Below are 23,500 nucleotides of genomic sequence, written 5' to 3' on the forward strand. Positions count from 1 at the left end.
TGATATATATATATATATATATATATATATAATAGAGCGCTTTCCAATGATTAATACTTATTAAAACATTATCAAGGTACAATACAACACAATTAAATCCCCTGTCGATGCCAAGTCAAGAAACAGTTAACAGTATTCATTAATCGAATATCATAACTCTGATACCAATGTCGACTATCATCATCTTTGTCAAATACATTTAATTATGATTTTTCCATTTTAATCATTAAATTTCTTAATCGAAAACACACGAATGTAAGAAACTTCGTTAACTTCGTTATAATGTTGAAAACTTAGGTTTTGACAGATCATTCGTCTAAATAGAATTCGTATTCTCTATGATATAATTTTGCTTTAATTTTTCATGATTGATTAAACGTAAGCGACATAAGATTTTTTAAAAATCATTTAATAAATAAAATAAACTAAAAGAATTATTGTTCTTATAATTACATATCACATTAAAAGTCGTGATATATTTTTTTAAAGCAATCAATGTCTTACAAGACTAAAACAAATATACAATATGATATTTTTCAAAACACATTCACATTATTGTTTGTGTAGCTATGGAAGTATATGAGAGCATGTGTACACATAGAGAATTATGTATACATATATGTACACGATCAATTGCAATATCAAGACTCGAGATCGAGCAGTTTTTCACATAATTTAAATCATTAACAAATTGCCAATGACTATTCAAACGCATTTTCTCACAACATTTTGTTTTTGGACACACTGATTACTTTGGAAAACAATTATTTCGCACAACTATATCAACGCAATAAATTATTTCTTAAGACAGTAATAGATTATCATTGCTTTATAAATAAAACTATTCTCTAATGTACATCGAATAAATAAATACATTAAACGATGCCATAATTCCATGAACAATAGAGCCGAAATTGTCAGATAATTTTAACGACCGATCCTATGAATTAATTTAATAAAATTAGTAAATATATATATATTTCTTTCTTAATTTATCATAGATTTAAATCCATCGTCAAGTGTTTATTATTTTTCAAATACTTTGAATTACTGCAGCTTACGTGACAAAACATTCTTAATTGAAAATAAATGCACGGCTGTGTAGAGTAAGAACGATGCGCATTATTATGAATTAATCATAAGCAGTAAATAGTTATCGTTGCTACTTAAAGAAATACAGAAAGTATTAAACAAACGGATGATATAATAATTTAAAAATAGGCAGAATAATAGAACTATCAATTAATTAATTAAGAAAAATAATGAACCATTAGGGGTATAAAATATTCAGATATTCAGATAAGAGATAGTTATGAACGTAATGTTCTCATTAAAAAACAAAAAACAAAAGTACCATCCAATCATTTTAATAATAACATTGATTAATTAATGTGAAATACGATAAATAAATCTAGTGCGAATAAACATGATAATTACATTTTTGTGTTAATAAAATTATATTATGTCATATATACATATATCGTAAATGGATGCTCCTTATAAATTATAATGTAAAAATTTGATTATTTTTCAATGAATTTTGACATTATTTTCAATTACATAATTGAACATTAATTTTCACATAAAACGAGCTTATATATTATATATACATATATAAGTATATATATACAAAACCATGAGAAGACAAAAATTAAAAAAAAAAAAAAAAAAAAAGAAAAAAAAATTAATGTATACATTAAAAAATATCTAATCTGATTTTGTTCATCGCTTGCAATGTGTCGAGAAGCAAGAATGGCTTAAGGGAAAGACTTAATTAATGATATTGTTATGTTTAAATTATCGTTCGTTATGCATCCATTTAACGATATGACAGAGATTTGCTTTAGGGTCGCTATTATCGCCGTTAAATCGATTCCGACAATAATATATCCATTAAGTGCCATGTTTTGTGCTTGGTTGTAAATAATAGCATAAAGTGCGAGATGTGGCTTAGCATTGTTTTACAAAATCATTTGCGGATCGTTTTCACATCGTCGGACAAATATTTAAAACAAAACAAACGAACGAACAAACAAACAAACAAACAAACAAACAAACAAACAAACAAACAAACCAACAAACGGAAAAAAAAAAGATAACGAATAACTGCGCTACAAAAGTGCGTAGACTCGTAGATTGTCCAATTGAAAAGATTGTATAGCATAGAAAATTAAAGTAAGTTCAATTTTTATTTAAATTGCCTGTCTGTATTATTACCTTAGCTAATGTTCAATGTTCTCTTAAATGCTTTAGCGCTAAGATTAAAGAAGAAGCGTCGTTACGCTGTTAACGGATCGATACTTCGTACAACATTAACGATTGTGCTTTACACAGGGTGAGCGCGCAAAATAAAACTAAAAATCGTCTGTCTTCCAGAAGTAATCGTCGTGTGTCAAAATATTCCTCGTCCTCATCTCGTTACGCTCATTTGTAGAAAATGCCTTGGTTTCTTTGTCGCGCGCTCTTGCAATAATACATTCGCCGAGAGCGAGAACGGAAGAGGTAAAGTAAGGGAGAAGAGAGTCGGTCGTCGACTTTCCTCGCGCGCAATAATAATCCGGCAATTCTCTCGGTAATGTCCTTAAAAAGTCAGGCATTGAAGGTGACTGCGCTGAGCCAAGTGCGTCATCGTCACGCTCCTTCTTCCCTGCTCGGTGCGTCGGCCATCGCCCTCTCATATGTTACCACCGCTCGGGTAAAAGGGGAAGGCTCCGAAGTGAAAGTTGACGGGCGTCTTGGGCGAAGCGCAGGTGTAGAGAAAGTCGTCGCTCTGCAGCTGCGTCCTGTTGAGGTTAGGCTCGCTCGTCGACCTCGTGATCTTGGGTAGGCCCCTGAGCAGACTCTCGAGGTTCACGAGGATTTGCCTGAATATCGGCCTCTCCTCCCGCGAGAACTTGATGCAGTCCTCCGTGAGCCGTCTGAGGGCTTTCGGGCAGTCGGACCTGAGCTTGTTGAGGTCCGGATGGAGGTAGCCCCGGCCGACCATGAACAATATCTGATCCTTGTTGTTGACGTGGGAGTAAGGCAACTGCCCGGCCAGCAATTCGAAGAGCACAACGCCGAACGCGTAGACGTCGGACTGGAAGCTGTAGGGGTTCTCCTCCTGCATCCTAATGACCTCGGGAGCCATCCAGAGTATCGAGCCCGTCGGCTGGTGAAACTGGAGCGAGCCGGACCAGCGCGTCTTGGCGGTCGCGAGACCAAAGTCCCCGATCTTAACGGTGAGGTCGTCGTGCAGGAATATATTGTTGCTCTTGAGGTCCCTGTGGATGATGTTCTTGGCGTGCAGGTAATCCATGCCCTGGGCGGTCTGTCTGCCGATCTCGATGAGCGTCAGCAGCTGGAACTTGGACTCGAAGACGTGCAAGTGCTTGTAAAGCGAGGAGCCCTCGCACCATTGGGTTACGATCGCCAGCTGGGGTTTGCTCACGCAGCCCATGAAGAGGAGGATGTTGACGTGGCGCGTTTTGCGCAGCACCGCCACCTCGTTCTTAAAGGCCTGGAGCTGGGCCGCGGTCGGTATCTTGACGTTGAGGGTCTTAACGGCGACGGGGCCGTGCCAGTGTGCCTTGTAGACGGTGCCGAAGGAGCCCGAGCCGATACGCGCCCCCACGAGGATCTCGTCCGCGGGGATCTCCCAGTCCTCGATGGATTCGCGCGGCGCAAGCAGGTTCTTCGAGCTCTCGTCCGCGGATCGCGCCCGGGGCCTCTTGGGCCTTAGGGTGCTGGTCGGACTGGCCTGCGTCGACTGGCTGTGCTTGGTCGGGCTGCAAGCCGGCGAGACCGTGGACTGGGCGGGGCCGACGACGCGACCGAGGCCCTGAACGCGGCTGTACTCCTCGAGATTGACGGGCTCGCAGCCCGGCCCTGGCTTTACCGTGTTGAAGCAGACATTTGGCGCGGAACTCGAGCGGTCCTGCTGGCCAAGACCGCGTGACTGTCGAGGCGCCCGCGAGGACTGCATGCCCCGACCGAGCCCGTAGCCCGAGGGCAGCTGAAGGATGCCGGCGCTGGTCTCGGGATTATGGGCCAGCAGAGCCTGGTAGTAGGCATCCTGCATGCGAACTTGGTGACAGAGGGCCGGCACCCCATTGGCGCACCGCTGATGGAAGCGGTAATTGCAGGTGCGGCAATAGAAGCCCTGGAAGAGTAGTTTGTGGCAGCACTCGCAGAACGCCAGGGAGAAGAAGGTCTTACGGACGAAGTTGTGGGATATCGAGGTGGCGATCGGGAACTTGTCCAATATTTCTACCGATATCTCGTCGCACTCGAGGGAGGAGATGTCCGCGTCCCAGGGGATGGGGTACTTGGCGTCGTCCATCGCTATGATGTCCACGACGCACATCTCGGTCGTGAGATTGCGCAGCTTCATGGCCTTGGCGAGGGCGTCCCTGAGGGAGAGGCCCTCGCGCACCTGGACGCTGGTGCGCTGCTGATTGGGCAGGTGGGCGCGCAGCAGGGATTTGTGGGGCGTGCGTGGACTGCCGCGTTGAAATTTGGGTCCCGGGCCCGGGTGCATGGCCGAGGCGCCGGGTCCCGACTCGGTCATGCTGCTCAAGAGTTCGTTTAGCTTCTGCTCCTTGGACTCGAGCTCGTGGAGCTTCGAGGTCAGCTCATGATACTCGCTTAAATAGATCGAGGGCGGGTCCTGGAAGCCTGCGAACCGATTATTCAGGGCGTCGATGTTCTGGCGCGTTACGTGGATTACGCTCTGGATGTTGCGCAGCTCGTATCTGTCGAGCATACAAGAGGATTTTGTTAAATGTTCTTGCCTGCAATTTCGGTTTTGAATTGAGTGACAGGGAGCTGACAAGCGATCAAGACAACTCGATCAATTACATTCAATTTTACCATATTAATTGTCAATAGAGAAAATATTGGGCGTTATTAATTTGAAACATTCGTTTTCGTTTATATTTCGGATTTCAATCGAAGTTTCGATTTCACGTACCTGCTGCACAATGTATGTATCACCGTTCTTTATGTCTGTTCTTTATGTAAATTAGAAAAAAATATTGAAAAACGATAAACCAAACAGCAAAGATGAGCTCGATGCTAATCTACATTGATCGATTGATCTTATACTACACGATTAAAATTACAGTGCGATTCAATGTTTTCAATGAAAATAATTTCTTTACGTATTATTCTTTACTATATATATATTTTTTTTTTTAACGTTTTTATTAGACACTAACCAAATGTTGTTAAAAATTTGTTTATTGTTATATCGATTGATAATTTGGTACAAAGAAATGTTATTCCAATGTATTGCTATTACAGAGAATATGTTAAAAATATATTGAACACCCTTGTTTATTTAGCTTCTAAAATCCGTTCTACTAAATGGCTTATTTTTCATATTCGATTCAATAAATAAGGAAAATTCGAATAATCAACAAAATTTAAATATCCCACTCATTGGATGGCTTAATTTTTATTTGTTTTTATTTGATTCGATTTACATCTTTATATTATATTGTAAGCTACATATTATTGTCGCTTGAACATACTCGACAATGATCCACGAATTAAAAGAAAAAATTTATACTTTAATTTCATCTATAGGATCGAATGGGACAAAATTAATTATTACTTATTATATTACTAGTAGGTTGATTTCTTAAAAATTAACTTGTTGTGTCTTTGGTGAAAACTGAAAATCCTAGATTCATTAATTAGTACTTTTAGTTTTAATGATAAATCATATTTTTATAATTTAACCATCGTGAACTTTGTGAACTTTGAATTATCAGCAGCAACCCATACAGTGCAAAATATTCTTTCTTTTTTGAAAAAATAAATTTTTCTTTTTGTTCATTATCTTTAACGAGCCATTCACAAATTTCATAAGTATTGTGGTGTCGAATACGATAGTTTTACCTGAGTGGATCTGTATCAAGATAGACATCTTCCGAATCGCTGAATTCACCCTGATCTATCCCTCGGGAACACATTGTGCTCTCAAGGGTAATACGGACCCTTCTCCTTCTGTGGTGACAACCAATTTGTGAGCCTGTCTTTTCTTTCTTACGATGACTGGAACGTTCCGTAGTTTCTTTTGTTGGAATATGTGGATGAAACCTGGTTTAAGTATAGAAAAGTTTACAAATTAAAATCCATATTTTGAATAGTTACTATTAAGACTGCTTTTGACCTTCGGTATAAGAGAGCACAAAGCGCATTGACCAATTTCTAGAAATATAATTAAGTAATAATAAACAAAATAATGACTAAACAGTTTCAAATATTTGTATACAAACTTTATACTGAGAATATTGTGTTCAAATTGTAATTATACAAATGGAATTTAATAATAATTGTACTCAATTTTCAAAGTAGATACCAATTGTTAAAAATTATATAATTATTGCTTGGATATTCACAAGAAAATATTAATTATATTTGTAAAACCATTTGTTGAATTTTTAGGTTAAAGATACAGACAAATTACTAACAATGACATCACTAATAAAAATCTTACAATCTGCTTTTAACATTATTTATATAAATTTTATTTTATGTTTTAGTTTGTATAAGTAATTCAATTTTTTATCATTACAATACTTAACCTTGGGCAACATTAATAAACACTAACTGTACAAAAACTATAATGCGGATAGTATCAGCAAGACCTTAGAAACTGTTCCAAGTAATTCGAAGTTGTCTACATCCGTGGCATTAAGAGGTACTTGTTGCATATAAAAATTTTATATTATTAATTTTATAAGCTTCGATATCTTTCACGAGCAAAAACTTGATAATTAAAACGTTATATTGCTCATGCTTTTGTTTGCTTAAATGTTATTGTTAATTTCAGTCAAATTTCTTTCCCACTCCCATTGATTTACTGTATTTGAATTAATGGCAAAAAATTAAAATTATTAAGCAACGTTATCACTTTGAATGCTGTATATTTTTTCATCAGTGAACAGTCAATGCTTAAAGTTTAAAACTATCGAAAGCCTTGAAATTGCCAGTACACTGTGCAAATGCCAAATAATAAGTATTGACTCGCAAGGTCTTTCGCCTTGTCCGAACATATGCAGCCATTTAAAGAGTTCGCTCGTATCTAACAAACTTACTTTCAGTAATTTATAGTTACATAAATTATTATAAAAAAATCCCTATGGAAATTTGAACGATAGTTACATTAATAATTTTAATGATGCAAGATACTTTTATAATAAAATAACCGCATCCGTAAGCAATGATTTAATATCCCTTGAGTTAATTGTTTATTGAATTTGTGAATTGTAATAAATACAGTTGAGTACATAAAGAAATATAATTGATTAATAATGAGATTAATTATGATACTCTACACACTTTTGGTAAGTATTACAATGACACAAATTGGTCATGTACAGTAAATATTATTATTAAATGTCAAAAGGTGTAACTTTAATTAAGTGTACTTCTCACGTTCTTGTTTAATCGATGCTCCTTCTCTCTTTAAACAAAGTTCAAATAATTGACTGTATTACGGAACTTATAACAATACTCTATAGATGTTAGCTTAATAAAACTTTTCATTTAATAAGTTTAATATTCTTCGAGAGAATAGAACGACTTTATAGTTTAATCTTATCGAGAAGAAATGTCGGAATAATTTAATAAATGCAAAGTTATACTCGGTTTTTCAGCCCTACCATTATGATACATATAAAAGCACCGGCTTGAGCCAAGCCTCAACGCCACTACCAACAAGCCATTAATTCTATCGGTCAAGCTCCGGAAATTACATAGGTCTAATCTGGCAATGATTCACAATAAGATAAAAAAGCACAGGACACGGGTGCACGTTAAACATAATGGTAAACTTAGGAGCAAAGCTGACGTTTGATCTAGGGTGGAGAGAGAGAGAGAGAGGGAGGGAGAGAGAGAGAGAGAGAGAGAGAGAGAGAGAAAGAGAGCAGTGCCAAGGCCAACGTTCGCCACTGGGGGACTACTAGTCACCTGGATTCGCCAATCACGGCCATTGTCTCACGTCTACCGAGAGCTGCATTCTGGTGTAGATCTTGGCTCGCGACGGCGTTCTCCCCAGCACCGACCAAGCCCGAGTCTGCTCAGCTCCTCGACTCCGGAGCGGCAGCCTTCCACCTCGCCGCCGCGAACAGTAGGACCGTCTCCCGGTGACAATGCTCGAATCCAGAGGACGGGGTCGGCACCGCTGTCGTCGTGACCCTGCGCGGCATGCCGCAGCGCTGGCGACGACCTCGGCGAAGGCTGAACGGCGACAATGGCTCCGGGGCGACCGGCTTCCGCTCGACCTCGACTGGGCTGTCTCAGCTCCTCGACTTCTTAACCTCCGCTCGGACACTCGGGAACGCCGCTGGCCAAACAAAATTCTTGTCCACCTCCGCTCGCGTGCCTTCCTCGAGCTTCCTCGATACTTTCTTAACTACGTTACACACGCAAGCGCACACACACGCACGCACGAACGCGCGCGCGAGAGCTAGTAATCGCACTCTCTTCCCTTCGCTCTCACTCTGTCTCGCTCTCTCTCTCTCTCTCTCTCTCACTCTCTCACTCTCTCACTCTCTCACTCTGTCTCTCTATCTATCTATCTATCTATCTATCTATCTGTCTCTCACTCACTCGACTCTCCGTCTGACACGCTCGAGGTTGAGTGTACAATGTACGTAAGTACGTCGGTCGGTGGTGTGCGCTGCGTGCGCTCGTGCTTATTATATGTATTTATTATACGCATATAAGTATTTACGGCGGAGGAGACACGCGCTTGACAAAGTAGCGGGCGAGGAACAACGTGAGGAGGAGGCTTGAGCAGCGGGGAGGTGCAAACGGGAGAACGCGTGCTGGGTCGCGGATACGTGCGTGCGCGTGTGGGCGCGTGCGTCGTCGAAATTACGTACGCACATAAGTTGGGCTTGGGCGGGATGCGGAGGGAGGGCGACTCCGTGGTTATTGGGGAAGAGTACGAGGGGAAACGGACGCGGGGCAAAAGAATAAACAAGAAATAAAAGAGAAAGACCGCCGGGCGAACAGCGAACGGCGAACGGCGAACGGCGAACGGCGAACGGCTAACGGCGAACGGCTAACGGCGAACGCGACAGGAGGTCGGCAGGAGATGAGGGGATGCCAGCGTGGTCTGCGAATCCCCGAACGACGTTCCCGTATTAACTGGTGCGGCTAAGAACCGGGACGACTCTGAGTTTCGTTTCGGTCTCAGCGCTGGAGGTGAAACGGTGATTGTCGAGGCCTTCGTCTCGTCGACTAAGAGACCTCGGCACCGACTCTCGACCACTAGCCGACGGCGCCCCTGACTCGCGAATCTTTGGAATCGCCGCCACTGTCACAGAGCTACGCTACCGCGCACACGCGCCGCCGTCACTACCGCCCCCGCCGTCGACGTAGTCATACTCGTAACCGTAGCCGTGGTAGTGGTCGTAGTCATGGTCGTGGTCATCGTCGTCGTCGTCGTCGGCGTCGTATAGGCGTACGCGCGTAAAAGGGAAAACTTTGAAGAGCAAGGTCGCGGTCGGATTTGCGCGGAATCGTTTCGCGGAGCGGAGCGGAGAGAGGCACGCCTCACCTTTGAGGTTAGGAGCTGAAACGGCAGTCGCACCGTTTGCCCCGACTTTTCATGGCATTTAAAAAAGCTTTAAAAAACATTGTTCTACAAAAATGAGAAAGTCGTCCCTTAATCGTTGTCCTCTTAAAGTTGCGTCTTAACGTTTTCAAAAATATATTCCGCTATAGTAATTCATTATTCGTACTTTCGTCGAACAGAATCCCCCGGGCTACCGGCACCTCCTGACATTTACGGTCAATTTTCTCTCGACTCTTGTACCCATCTAGTCCTATCATCCTGCGTCCTTATCGTAAGAATTTTCCCACGATGCGAAAACGCACGCCCAGAGATACGGCGACGTCATAAGTATAGCGTGGCACGTGAAAGGAGATACGGTGTTCCCGGCCGGCGGGGCGACGCGCGCGCGTACTTCCATTGCACTTCCTCGTCGCCGTCGGCGGCCGCTGACGTAAGTGACGACGGGCGCGTGCCGGGCCACCCATTGACGTCACGAGGCTACGTCGGCGTCAAAGTCGGTGGTGTGCGCGGGAGTGACGAAAGCCAGATGACGATTGCCCGCGTCGCGATCCTCGTTGTCCTGGTAACGCCCGATGTCTTATTGTAATTGTTAGCTCGTCGGCGAGGAGGCGCCGCACGATATCTCCATCTCGTGCTCGTAGCGTAGGGCTGCCAAGGCCAAGTCTACTCGACTACCCCTTCAGCCACTTTCTCTTTCTCGTGTTACCGGGCTCCTCGCTGTTTTCCTCATAACCGATCGGAAATCACTTTTTAGATGATTCAGGGAAAGGAATTTAGGGCTTTGGAGAATCCAGAAAATTTGTCATAATTATTATAGAAATTTGGATTAGATAAAAACAAACAAACAAACAAACACAGCTATCGGCTAATGGTCTGTCTAATTGATATTAGATAATAAATGTTTTGTAATTGAGAAAAAAAATAAATAAAAACTTGCGACGTATCTCTTAAGAGATAAATTTTCTTTTTGTTTTATTAGGACCGATAAATCAAATATTTTTACACTTTCAAGTTAATAAGCCAAGCAGACATTTATAATTATCAATTTTCAGATGCAAATGCAAACGAACTCTCGTCCGTCTTGTTTCAAGTACTCGGCAATACCATAAAGATTATACGATTGTATGCCTAAACATTTGACAGCTTAAATATTTATTAGGCATCGTTACTTGTAATTTCAGTTTCGTTGAGCTTTCCAGTTGGCAAGGCTTGGAGCCACTTACTTTAAGCTGTTACGTATATATAAAATTAAATATTAAAGTCGTTTGCGCTTATTACATTGATAAAATATTTAATTTGGATGAACTTGTGTCATCTTTTTAGCTTTGAAACAATTAAAAATAGCAATTAATGAACTCTTTTTCTGGACAATTTTGAAAAGAGACTATTTTTAAAATAAAACAATTTTGTTTAACGTATTTTGCTTTCTGTTTATTTTATGAATATCGCTTTTATAAAAATCTCCATTTTCAATTGTCTCCAATGTGCCTTTTTTTTTTTTTTGTTTTTTTTTGTTTGGTATTTATTAAAGTAAAAATCAAGCGCAAAACAATAATCGACAAATCAATATAAAAAGTATTTTAGGTATCGTTGGAAGGTGAAATTGACGCCAAAAAAGGAAGAGGAGGTGGGAAGACCTCGACAAATAATTTTTTATTCGAGGTGCCACGCAAATACACGTACGTGCGCGCACGTAGACGTATTCTTTAAGTGGATTAGGCGAAACGGGGAATATTACGTCATACGACGTCTATAATTATTACAGAATAAATAACGTATATGCATTTTCTTTCCCTCTCATCTATTTGCTCCTTATCACATACTTTCGATTAAAAGTCGCCATCGCAGTGGTAGGCGAGTAGCTGGTAATGATCGATGGCACTTCGTAATCGGCAAAAGTACTTAAGTACTTTGCACGTTTTCTTTTTCTTTTCAATTGAGCTGCTCTTTTCTACTTACCGCCCCTGATAAACGAAAGTAATTGTTTTATCCTTTAATACACCGGATACCCTTTAATAATCCGAAACTATAATATTCAAGATTCCGTCAGTGTTGTTATATTGCGAAAATATTCGTTATTAAGATATCAATGAATAAAGTCAAAATTTGCTTAGTTTTTCAAAGACAGAAATATATTATAATTAACGCAATTCTAAAAATAGAACAAAATATTTCATCGAATTGAAGATAAACGGCGCATAGAACAATAATAGAAGGGAAAATTACTAATAACTACTATCTAATGGAGTACGAACTATAATGCGTCGGAAAATAATTTAGTTGATTATGAAAAGTATAAATAACTAAAGAGTAAAATAAATTTTAAAACATTTGTTGGATTTTAGATCGAAGTCCAATGTAGCTGTACGTCTTTCTCTGTTGTGTTTTCTTTAAAGTATTTTACTCGGTTTGAAGGTAAACAATTTTCGAGAAAATTCAATTTCCCGCCAAAGTATTGTCCTCATCCGAAGATAAACAATTTCAAATTGAATAACAATAACAAATCATTTGAAAAATGTTTAGAATTTAAATTAAAAATATCCGAATTATATTATTTTTGTAAAAGAAAAGTTATAGTTCTTAATTATAAACAATTTGAATAAAAATAGCATTACAGTTTTGCTAAAATTTCGAACAATAGACTAATTATAAGAAAAACTTTTTCTCTAATAATACATTTCTAATATCAAAGTGCTAAAAATACTACCATATGAACGATCATTGCAATTATCATTGAGTTTATAAAAAACAATTGGACATCGGGTAAAGATTTTAAACGTAATTTATCGTTTAAAAAAATTTGTTTGAAAGAACAAAGCGAAATTCTGACTAATAATTTTTCTCGTCAAACAGCAGTCAATAACAAAAGATATTCAAATAAAATATATTAATTATCATATTATGTAAAAAAAAAAAAAAAAAAATTTAATAAACAATACTAATAATAATAATAATAATAATAATAATAATAATAATACTAATAATAATAATAATAAATTAAAAAACAATTTTTTACTTTAAGAACAGAATTAACGATATAATAATTTGAATTATATACCATAAGAAACTTAAATTAAACATTTCAAGGAGGAAACTGTAAAAGAAAATTTAACAATTTGAGATTTTAATTAAAATGAATAATCCAACTTCGTTTTAATGTAAACTGAACATGTAAATTTTCCATTTAAATTTTTTATGGTCATTTGTATAGAATAACAATAACCTTGTAATTTATTATAGCTAATGATTACAAAATCTTTGTAAATGTGTAGTTTTACCTTTGATCTGTCGCATGATAATTGAATAACAGTTGGTTATTCCTTACGAAATAATCAATGTAAAATTATTATTAGTTTTAAATTTGGATAAATAAATATGTAAGAATGAAAATGTTTGAAATGCGATAAATTGCGGTAATACATAAATTAACATGCCATCGTTATAAAAAACAATTCAAGAAGATTAGAATAAATAAAATTGATGCCGAACAGACGTTAATATGCACACATTTTTCATAAATTGTTTAGATTTTAATTAACAAATTAGAGGTTTCAAAAATCTTATGATAAATTTTATAAATCATGACTCGCATCGAATTTTTTGCACCAAATAACATTTCATATCTTAATTAAGCCATTTACAATAATTGCAACTAGAAAATAATGATAAGGCAATAAAAGCATTTCCATGAATATAAATTTATACGTAGCTTAAATGAGCAAACGTGTACTTTGTTTCGATTATCAATTTATTATAGCTTATATAATTATAAGTAATTGCTTTAATAATTATAATTGAATGGTTCAAATTATTTAAAAAATCTCATAATATATTTAACAGATCATTTGATTTACTTCTAATTGCTGTTTATAGGCATGGCATGTAGCATAATTTTTTAAATAAAAATAATTAGAAACTTTGCCTCTAACAGTTAATTATGAATTTCATGAGAAAATTTAAATACGATTGGGAAATATTGCAATTGTCCACGCCACATTATATTTGCAAAAGCTTAATTTAACATAAATTAAAATAAATTTGTTAGATGCTAGCGCTATAATAGAATTATTATGGATTAGTAATCATGGACTATTATATCATAAGATATAAGAAAGGTCATATTTAAAGGTATAATCGAGCGATTAAAAATTATTGTCAACGATTTGAATTAGAGTTGGGAAAATAGGCAAATAAATTGGTGCTTTACGTATTATAAGAAAGGAGATGATAATCAAGTGTAATAGCCTTTGAATATCAACAGTTTGAACTCAATAGCTCAATTATATTAAAAACAAAATCCAAGTAGTTGGTATTTTATATCTTGGTTTTCGAATCAATATTAAAGCTTAAAATAAGTGTAAAAAGCGCTTCCACATATATGAAAAACAAATAGTGGGTATTTAATAATCTGTTAACATCAATCTTACCAACCACTGAGCTTATCAAGCATTGTTAATTTATTGATTTATGCAATAATTTGATGAATAACTCCTAGGATAAAAAATGATCCGTGGCATTATAAGATAAGCTAGAAAATGCATGTCGTTTATATAATAAATCACATACTTATATTCGATAAATTGCGTGTATTACGCACAGTTGCAAGGAGGAAGCGGATTTGGAAAGTCAGTTGCCAAGATGACAACTGGCCTACTGTCTGAGAAGCTCGCCCTTGTCACAGGTTCTTACAAATACTTAGCATATAAGCCGACGACTCGATATACTATTAAAATCTATAAGAGGGGTAGCGAAGAAGGTAGTGAATAAGGAGGCGGTGACAAGGGTTGTGCCAGCATTGCATCGCGCACGTGCGCGAACCCAAAGAACCTCGGGGATAGCGAGCTCGAGGATAATGCTGGCACACGCGATTGACGTATTTGTTGTTTGGAGCGAGGGGTGACAGTGTGTGTGTGTGTGAGAGAGAGAGAGAGAGAGTGAGAGAGAGATTTTTCTGATGCTGAATTTTCGCAGGCGCGGGTAGCGGCATCGGGCGAAAGGTGTGCAGCCTGTTAGCGAAGGAAGGAGCCAAGGTCTTAGCCACGGATCAAAATGTCAAGGCTGTCGAGGACACGGTCGCGGAGCTCCAAGGTAACGTCACGTGGACCTAGGGATACCTATATTCAGTCCGCCTCTCCCTCTTTTATGACCACTACTCACCACGGATTTGGCCCTTTTCCACTCTTCCCCGCCCCTACGTAATTTCAAGCGGTTAAAGCAGCCGTTGGGCTAGCTATAAGACGCACCTTGCTATCATCATCATCATCATCATCATCATCATCATCATCATCATCATCATCATTCTTATCGTTGATATTGTTTTTCTTGCTCTTATTGGCTATTATTTGATAAATAAAGAAAACGAATGCGAGCATCGTTAATGCTTTACGTAGGCATTTTTTTAACGCTTAAGTGCCAATTTAAAATACTAAATATTTTGAAAAGTTCTTTTGTATCAATGTAATAAGATAAGGAAAAACTTTGTTTATAAATGAGCATTAGCAGAAGAAGAATCAATTTGAAATTAAATCGATTTACATGCTAAACAACCTTGACATTTCATAAGAATTTTCGTAAAACTGTGATTATTAGTTGAGATAACAAGTACATTTATAATAATATATTATAAGCTGTGAAAGCAATTTTTCTTCTCATTAAAAGCTATTTGTAGCAAATATCAAGTTTATAATTTGTTTTTTATGTAATATGTAGGCACCGGACATATTCCTATTAAATTGAATGTTAAGAATGTTAATGATATTGAAGACCTGTTCACCAACATAAAAAGGAATTTTTCAATACCTACGACAATTATTGTTAACAATGCCGGTATTGTACGAAGCAATAGTATCGTAGACATGAGTGAAAAGGATTTTAACGACGTAATCGATGTCAACTTAAAGGGTGCATTCTTTATCATGCAATATGCTGCGAGAGCAATTATTAATGCTGGAAATACGGATGATGCGTCAATTATCAATATAAGTTCAATAGCTTCGATAATTAAATATCCTTATAATGCAAATTACACGGCATCTAAAGCGGGTATGAACGGCTTAATAAAGACAGCGGCTGCCGAGTTCTTAAAGTATGATACGAATATTGATTTGTTTTTCCTCAAACAGACTTTTATTATTAATTTCATTATTAATCCTATGATGCAATTGATTTTAGGTATGGCATTCGCGTGAATGCCATTCTACCAGGTTTAGTAAACACTCCTTTATCCCAAACACTTCACAAGGAAACGATTCAAGAATTGACGGAAAATAAAATTTTTAAATACACGGGTAAGACAAATGACGTAGCAGAATTAGTTACATTCTTAGCTTCGCCAAAAAGCTTGTTTATCAATGGAGCACTGATCGAAATCACTGGAGGATATATATAGATTTTATATTTTATTTAAAATTGTAATAGATATAACAACAAAATAATATGACTTTGTTTATTAACAATATTTTACATTTATTTGCTCTTTCCTTTTCTCTTCAATTTTTTTGCATGTCTGTAAGCTTTGTATTGTCGCTTGCGCTTTTCATCGATAATTTCCTTGTATTTTCGTTTATTGTATTTGGCAAATTGTGCATCGGCCATAAGCTCGTCGACAATCGTTCGCTTACGCTCCTTCTTTGTTAAGCGTCCGCTGTAGTAATCCAATGGCGTATCCACAACTTTTCCAATATGGAAATATTTTGGTAAAACCTTCATATCGTTTTTCTTATAAAAGTGTTTTGGATCTAACACCGATCTCATTCTAATAATTTCAAGATCGTGTCGAACTTCGGCTGTCATTTCAGTTGCCGGAAGGTTGAACCAATCCTTGCCCTTCGTTCTGCTTCGTTGCCCTTTCCTCGTGGCCTTCAGCTTCTGATCGCTGGTGTCGTATCCAGGTACTCGTTTCAAACGTTCGAAACCAGGCTTCACGACCGATTTCTTAAGAGCCTTTTCAATAGGCGCTACCTCGTTCACTATCATCTTCACATCTTTATCGATAGATGCTTTTTTATGCCTGTTTCTTTTCCATCCCATGTCACGTTCAAATTCACCAAGGTCAATATCGTTGTAATCCCGTTTTACCTTCTTTTTCGTGACTGCGCCATCTCTATTTATGATCTTTGTTACATCAAGACCTAAATTCATCAAATTATCAATCAATCGACATTACAAAAGTGCATATATTGAACATGGTAAAATCAAATGCATAACCTAAAATGATAATACTCGACGAGTCAAATATTACTTACCAATTTCTTCAATTTCCACATCATCGTCATCGTCGTCCTCTATAAGCTTATCTTTCCCTTTGAGTTCGGTCTGGCCCTTTGTATCGATTATAAATTCCATTTTATTCGACTCTTTTACATCTGCCGCTTACATCCCAAACGCAACACAATCGCAAACAAAATTAAGTAATGCAACATGCAAGTCCTTCGCGCGCATGCGTCCCCCAACACCTAACCAAGTAATATTTGAAAAATGTTGGAAAAATTCAAAGAGTATGTGGCGCTAAAGTCCGAATCGTCTGCAGCAGGTGCCAGGCTCGCGTCCAGGAGGAACTTTTAACGCCAAGTTCTGACGTTCTCTCGTCATTGCACTTCGTAGACCGATCGCGCCTGAATTTAAACACGTGCTCCCCTCAAATCATTCCGCCGAGCCCTTAAAAGAGATTTAAAAAACTCTTTGATTCAACGTATTGGAACGTCTCACGGTTAATAATAAGCCGCGCCGGAGACTCGAGGCGAACGTGCGTATGGCTGCGGCCACTTTACACGCTCATCTTAAATCCCGTTCTTTTAACATTTCCACATGATCGTTTTAAATAGTCAATTGAATGAGCGTTATGACAGTTGTAGTTGCGGCTATTTTATTACGGAGCGGTCTACCTAACCTCGAAAAATAGTTGAATTTTGATTCGTTTGTAACCGTCGGCTATTCGCATTGTACCGAATAGGAAGGAATCTTTGTGAAGAAAGCTTTGATGGTTCGATGAGGAGTGATGAGAAATTTATTCAATGTACGAGATTGCCTTTGTTTCGTCACCGTACAATATTCGTACATTATTCGATTTAACAATATATTAGTTTTACCGTCGTCAAACTAGCGTAACTGTAAATTTATATTTGGGAAGGTAATTTGTGTCAACACGTTATTTAAATATATAAAGACGCTTTTTTTTGACAAAAATAAATTAAAAAATCCATTTAGAGTTTGAGTGAAACCATTTCTTTCTTTCTTTTTTTTTTTTTTTTTTTTTTTTTTTTTTTTTTATGGAATGAGTGAACAACTAAGAAGGAACTAATTTTTTTATTTTATAACGAAAAGCATAAATGCATTTGTATAATTTAATTTAAGGAAATTAAAAAATTTATGGTAAAATTGTTTAAAATACTTTTATTTCCCACCACCAATTAATACATTTAGTAATAGTATATTTAGTGATATATCTATCACTTCAAACATCATGAAATAAAATTATATTAATAATGATGAAATCTGTACTCCCAATGTCATTCACTTTAAACTACGACCATAATTTATTATTATACCCTACTTAAAACGTTAACTAGCCACCATCAAACTTCATTATCTAGATTAGTCAGAGAGTAAATTTAGCATATATAATGTTCAATTACATCGAAATTATCTGATAAAAAATTTTCATTTAGACGTTGATATACTATTTATTTTTAAACTGTCGGCTTTCGTGTTTTCGAAAAATTCCTTTTTCATTTTTTTATTGAAACAAAACTGCTTTTTAAGCTCTTGTTAATGTATATTTTATTTACAATATCTTTTATATTGTTCAAATGAGATTTTTTTTCTCCGAGAATTTTTAAATATTTTTGTTTTAAACATTTGAAGCTATTTACAGTTGATAAAATTTTGTCTACAACTAAGATGATTTCAAACACAGTTTTCGAAATATTTCGAAACACATTACAAACAATTAGATATATAAATATAATATTGAGTGATATAAAGAAATACGGAAGAAATTATTAATTTTTATATATAAAGTTGTAGTTTGGCGGGTCAGTGAAATAATTGTAGCTCCATATTTATTCGATAATTGCTATTAAAGTATCATATTAATAATTTACTTTATTTAATATTCGAGAAGAGTTGAGTAGCATAGTTGTAGGTAAATTTATTATTAAAAACAATCTATTTCGTTAGAATGGACCAGTGTAATCGCGCATACGATTATTTTTCGCGTATGAAGGCTCTGGCAAAAAGCAATGGCCTATATTTACAATTATTTTATCGAGCAGCACAGCTAAGATTAAATGTCAATGGCCCAGTAATTAGAGTTGCCAAACATTTTTTAAAATATGAACTCCTTCGGAATCTTTTACTTCAAAAAAAAAAAAAAAAAAAAAAAAAAAAAAAACCACGCAATACAATACCATAGAAACATCAATCGAAATATTCAACAACTAACATTGCGAGAAATGGATTATTATATTATAATATTAAGCTTCTTGGGATAATATGAAATTTGGGTATTTTATGAAATAAAGTGTATTAACTATTAAAAAATATTTATTCTCTAATAACGTTACGTTAAATGCCAGAAGTTTTAATTAATAATAAATTGGTAGTCTTTATAATACGTAAACAAATAAAATTATAAAAAACAATACATTTATTAATATTCGAGAACAATAAACGTTTTAATATTTCTTAATATAATAATAGAATATAATAATGTATAAATCAACGTTTCATTATTAACATTTAATGCGTCGGTTTTCTATTAAAATTTCTTTTATTCTCATTCATTATAATATGCTCGGTAATAAAATATGGTATTTTACAGTATTATAGATTTAAAAATTAATTACATCTAATATTATGAAAAACGTTGCAGTCACATTGTTTCCTTAAAACTAAATAGATCTCAATCAAAAGAAATGCGCTAAGATTAATAAAAAAATATTTAAATATCTTTACAATAATTAGTCGAGAACGAGCTAGTCTTAACGAATATTTAAAAAATTTTATGTTGTAATTAAATGTCTTTATAATACATATAATTTATTAAATATTTTGCTTTTGGTCAGTTGAATCTTCGTAATAGTGGTCACAGAATTTTTCAGTTTCTCTTTAAAACGTAATTCTCTCAATCGTTATTCGGGAAAATTAGCCACTCGTATTTAAATCTTCTATAGTCATATTATTCTCTTCAGTCAGTCAGTTGATTCTTAAATTACTGTACCTCAATTTTGATAGGCTCAACGATGATCCATTAATCGACGTCGTTTTCATGGGATTGTCAATAATTTTTATACTGTTTTTCGAAAATCTTGCTATTCGCTTGAATTCGTAATTTTCCAGCTTTTCTTTCGTAGGTTTTCGGTATAATTTAAGAAGCAAAGAGCTCCCTACAATCGATACCGAACTAAGTGCCATTGCCGCAGTCGCCATCCATGGTTGTAATCTTAAACCTAATGGACTAAATATACCAGCAGCAATGGGTAAGCCTAAAATATTATACAAACTTGCAAATAAAAAGTTTAACCTTATGCGCTTAACTGTCTCCCTTGACAAATCAATGCAAGCAATAACATCCAATAAATCATTTCTCATTAGGACAATGTCAGCAGCCTCGATGGCGACATCCGTTCCCGCCGCTATTGCTATGCCAACGTTTGACTGGGCTAAGGCTGGACTATCGTTAACCCCATCGCCGACCATAGCTACCTTCTTCCCTTGGCTTTGCAATTGCTGAATCTTCTCCACTTTATGCGACGGCAGTACTTCGGCAAACACTTGGTCAATACCAATTTCTTTGGCTATTGTATTGGCCGTTAATTTGTTATCGCCCGTTAAGAGTATCACCTCGAAGCCCATTTTTTTTAAGGAATATACAGCGAGGTGAGCTTCTGGTTTTATCGAATCAGCGACGCTTATGATACCGGACAATTCGCCGTCGATGACAGCTAGGACTACCGTTCTTCCAATATTCTCCTCCTTTAACATTATGCTTTCTATTTCTTGGGGTATGGCAATGGCATTTCTTCTCATCCATTCCCGATTTCCTATACAAACTTCAAACGCTTCACCAGCGTCGGTATTCCTAATATTTATATTCGCTTGTTCAGAATTAATGGTTTGTTGATTGGATGACATTTGCGTTATATCAATCAGTACTTCGTTCAGTTCCAATGCCTCAGATGCATTGTTTTGCAAATTATTGACAAAGCTAGTGATTTTTGTGGATTTTGCGATGCTCGATAAGGTATCAGCAACATGAGAGATCTTACATTTCATACCACAACCTGGCACCGATTGATAATTACTACATCGTCCACTTAATTCCGTTTCAATTACTTCTCTCACGTAGTTCACTATTGCAGATGCAATTGGATGCTCGCTATTAAGTTCTGCTATGCCAATAATAACTAAAATTTTACCTATATTAAATGCATTATTACTGGTAAGTAAGCTTATGTTTGTTACTGTTGGAAAACCTTTAGTTACAGTTCCTGTCTTATCAAAAACAACACAATTAATTTTATGCGCATTTTCCAGGGAGTCTGAGCTTTTGATTAAAATGCCGTTGATAGCACCAACTCCAGTACCTACCATTACAGCAATTGGCGTAGCAAGGCCTAATGCACACGGGCAAGCAATCGCTAAAACAGATAATGCACTGCGAAAAGCATTTTGAAAAATGACTTCACCTCTGTTCCTGCCCGAGTGGCGCAGGTGATCGCTGTCCATCAGCAATATATAATCAATATTAATATAGCCTACGATGAGCCATGCCAGCAAGGTTAAGGCAGACACAATTATTACAAAAGGTACAAAAAATCCAGCTATCTTATCGGCTATATGTTGAATCGGCGCTTTACTCATTTGTGCTTCTTCCACTAAATGGACAATCTGGGCTAATGTCGTTTTTTCTCCCGTGTGAGTGGCTTTAATGTACAAAGGTCCACTTAAATTTATCGAACCGCCAATAACAATGGAACCCTCTTTCTTTAACACTGGCATACTTTCTCCGGTAATTAGACTTTCGTCACAAGTTGAGTTACCTATAATTACTTTGCCGTCGACAGGAATTTTGTTCCCTTGATTGACCTTTAATATATCTCCTGGTTGTACTAGATCAATTTTAACCAGGCGCTCGGTTAAAATTTCATTGTCTTTACCTAAAGTAACTATTACGGCATCCGCTGCTTGAAGGGACAGTAGCTTTGAAAGTGCTTCTGAAGTTTTTCCCTTAGCGATATGTTCCAACCATCTTCCTAGGCTAACAAAAACCAGAAGCATCGGTGGCGTGTCAAAAAATGTTTTTGGACTACTAGTCTCTTCGGTTATCATTGCTATTGCAAGAACGAGTACGGAATATATGTAAGAAATTGTTGCTGTCATTGATATGAGAACATCCATATTTGTTGTGCCGTGTTTAATTGCCTTGTACGCTTGAATGTGAAAGTGCCATCCTCCAAAAATTTGCACTGGCGTCGATAATATAAATGAAATTAAATTTTCTAGCGACAAGCCAGGAAGTATACAGCACATTTCATCTTCGTTATTCATTAATGACATAGACACCATGAAATACGTCATTGATATCATACTTGGAGCTCCAAATGCAAGCGAGACTAAAAAAGATGTTTTCCATTTTTGTATTTCCAGTCTATGATCCAAATATCGTCTATTCTCCGTCTCATTTCTTTTTATAGATACTCCGAAACCTAATTGTTGTATGCAATCTATAATAGCATTGAGATGAGTCTTACTAGGGTCGAAATTAATTTTTCCTCTCTGAGTTACGAGAGATACCATCGCAGATTGAACACCTGGTAACTGCTTAACAGTCTTCTCTATTTTACTAACACAAGAGGAACAAGACATTCCTGTTATGAGTAATTCGCTTTCTTTAATTTGGGAACCTTTCTCGTTTATAAGTATGGCAGGGAATCCTAAATCCGTTATGCTCGCTGCTAAGTCAGCCGGTGTAACTACATTACTATCGTAATCAATTTCTGTCCTTCCACTTATAAAATGTACCAAAATATTTTTAACACCCACTAATTTTTTGCAATGCTTTTCTATCGCCGTAACGCACGAAATACACGTTAAACCATCAATGTGAATAAAACATTTTTGTACAATATTTTTAGGTTCCGAAGTTTTAACAAAGTCATTGGTAGGCGAGCTATCTTTCAAGTTATTTGACAATTTAATTACATCGTTGTTTATGTTTTTGACATTAGCTCCAAATCCCATATCTTCAATAATGTCCGCTATTTGCTGAGGGGTTATTAATTTGTCATTGTAAGAAAATGTGCCTTCGTGTGTTTCTAAGCTGACACAAATATTTTCAATTCCAGTTTTATTAGATAACATTTCAGTAATACTATTTACGCAAGACATGCAAGTCATTCCAGATATACTAATGATGCAGGTGTCAAGTTTACAAAAATTATCCGCTTCTAGTTTTTCTCCTTTAAATTTTTGCCCTTTATGAAGCTCTTGCATCGAATTCTCTTCGTCATCACAGTTGAGCCTAGTTTTGTTAAATAAATATTTCCACTCGTTTTTCTTAGGATCCATGTTCAATTATTTTTTATAAATGTTTGCCAGTTATCTCTATAATGAAGAAATTAACTTATTTTTAAATTAATCAAAAAGGTTTGATATCACATTTTAGCGTATTTTTAAAAGAATATATAGTCATCGATACCTTTGTAAACAGATTTGTTTGTACCAGAATAAGAGCTCCGCTGATTAATTGAAGCATCTGCGGGTATAATCTACTGTGAAGTAACAAAGGAAACGTGCCTACGTAATTTTTTTTTTGTAAATTTGATACATTCGCGCAGCACTCCGTAAACGCTACTCGGAAATGGATGATTGTACTTCCCGTCTAAAAAAAAATAATAATGTCGAATGATATTTATAAATGCGCAG

General features: G+C 36.5%; 4 protein-coding genes across 6 annotated transcripts in view; 1 reads left to right on the forward strand and 3 right to left on the reverse strand.

The window, feature by feature from the left end:
* Window positions 1-2,490: 2,490 nt before the first annotated feature.
* Window positions 2,491-8,448, reverse strand: Raf (serine/threonine kinase raf oncogene). The gene is made up of 3 exons (XM_011508153.1): window positions 7,960-8,448; window positions 5,884-6,084; window positions 2,491-4,733 (listed from the first exon to the last, which is right to left on the reverse strand). The coding sequence occupies exons 1-3, from the start codon at window positions 7,980-7,982 to the stop codon at window positions 2,675-2,677; spliced, it is 2,283 nt and encodes a 760-aa protein (XP_011506455.1). The 5' UTR covers window positions 7,983-8,448; the 3' UTR covers window positions 2,491-2,674.
* A 5,688-nt stretch (window positions 8,449-14,136) lies between these two features.
* On the forward strand, window positions 14,137-16,013 carry LOC105368962 (estradiol 17-beta-dehydrogenase 8). The gene is given in 4 exon segments (XM_011508156.1): window positions 14,137-14,255; window positions 14,546-14,662; window positions 15,284-15,753; window positions 15,756-16,013. Coding segments are annotated over 4 exon segments (837 nt in total). The 5' UTR covers window positions 14,137-14,212; the 3' UTR covers window positions 15,963-16,013.
* On the reverse strand, window positions 16,010-17,005 carry LOC105368961 (deoxynucleotidyltransferase terminal-interacting protein 2). The gene is made up of 2 exons (XM_011508154.1): window positions 16,819-17,005; window positions 16,010-16,704 (listed from the first exon to the last, which is right to left on the reverse strand). The coding sequence occupies exons 1-2, from the start codon at window positions 16,916-16,918 to the stop codon at window positions 16,040-16,042; spliced, it is 765 nt and encodes a 254-aa protein (XP_011506456.1). The 5' UTR covers window positions 16,919-17,005; the 3' UTR covers window positions 16,010-16,039.
* Window positions 17,006-19,373: 2,368 nt separating this feature from the next.
* ATP7 (copper-transporting ATPase 1) overlaps window positions 19,374-23,500 on the reverse strand; it is a 12,175-nt gene continuing 8,048 nt past the window's right edge. For 2 of the 3 annotated variants that reach the window (XM_011508158.1, XM_011508159.1), the window contains exons 2-3: window positions 23,274-23,456; window positions 19,374-23,179 (exon numbers count right to left, since the gene is read on the reverse strand). In XM_011508158.1, the coding sequence (XP_011506460.1) occupies window positions 19,769-23,143 (3,375 nt within the window). In that variant the 5' untranslated portion in view covers window positions 23,144-23,179; window positions 23,274-23,456 and the 3' untranslated portion in view covers window positions 19,374-19,768. Of the gene's footprint in view, window positions 23,180-23,273; window positions 23,495-23,500 lie in introns of those variants that run through there. The other variant, XM_011508157.1, reaches the window with a different exon arrangement.

This window comes from Ceratosolen solmsi, unplaced genomic scaffold (genome assembly GCF_000503995.2).
Source record: "Ceratosolen solmsi marchali unplaced genomic scaffold, CerSol_1.0 scaffold1, whole genome shotgun sequence".
Classification (NCBI taxonomy): domain Eukaryota; kingdom Metazoa; phylum Arthropoda; class Insecta; order Hymenoptera; family Agaonidae; genus Ceratosolen; species Ceratosolen solmsi.

Coding starts and splice junctions, on each gene's coding strand:
- Raf (XM_011508153.1), bottom strand. CDS start 7,982: ATGGCCGTGATTGGCGAATCCAG. Junction 6,085..7,959: donor GCCGTGATTGGCGAATCCAG/GTGACTAGTAGT, acceptor TACTTAAACCAG/GTTTCATCCACATATTCCAA. Junction 4,734..5,883: donor CTTGATACAGATCCACTCAG/GTAAAACTATCG, acceptor TATGCTCGACAG/ATACGAGCTGCGCAACATCC.
- LOC105368961 (XM_011508154.1), bottom strand. CDS start 16,918: ATGGAATTTATAATCGATACAAAGGGCCAGACCGAACTCAAAGGGAAA. Junction 16,705..16,818: donor TGTGGAAATTGAAGAAATTG/GTAAGTAATATT, acceptor TGATGAATTTAG/GTCTTGATGTAACAAAGATC.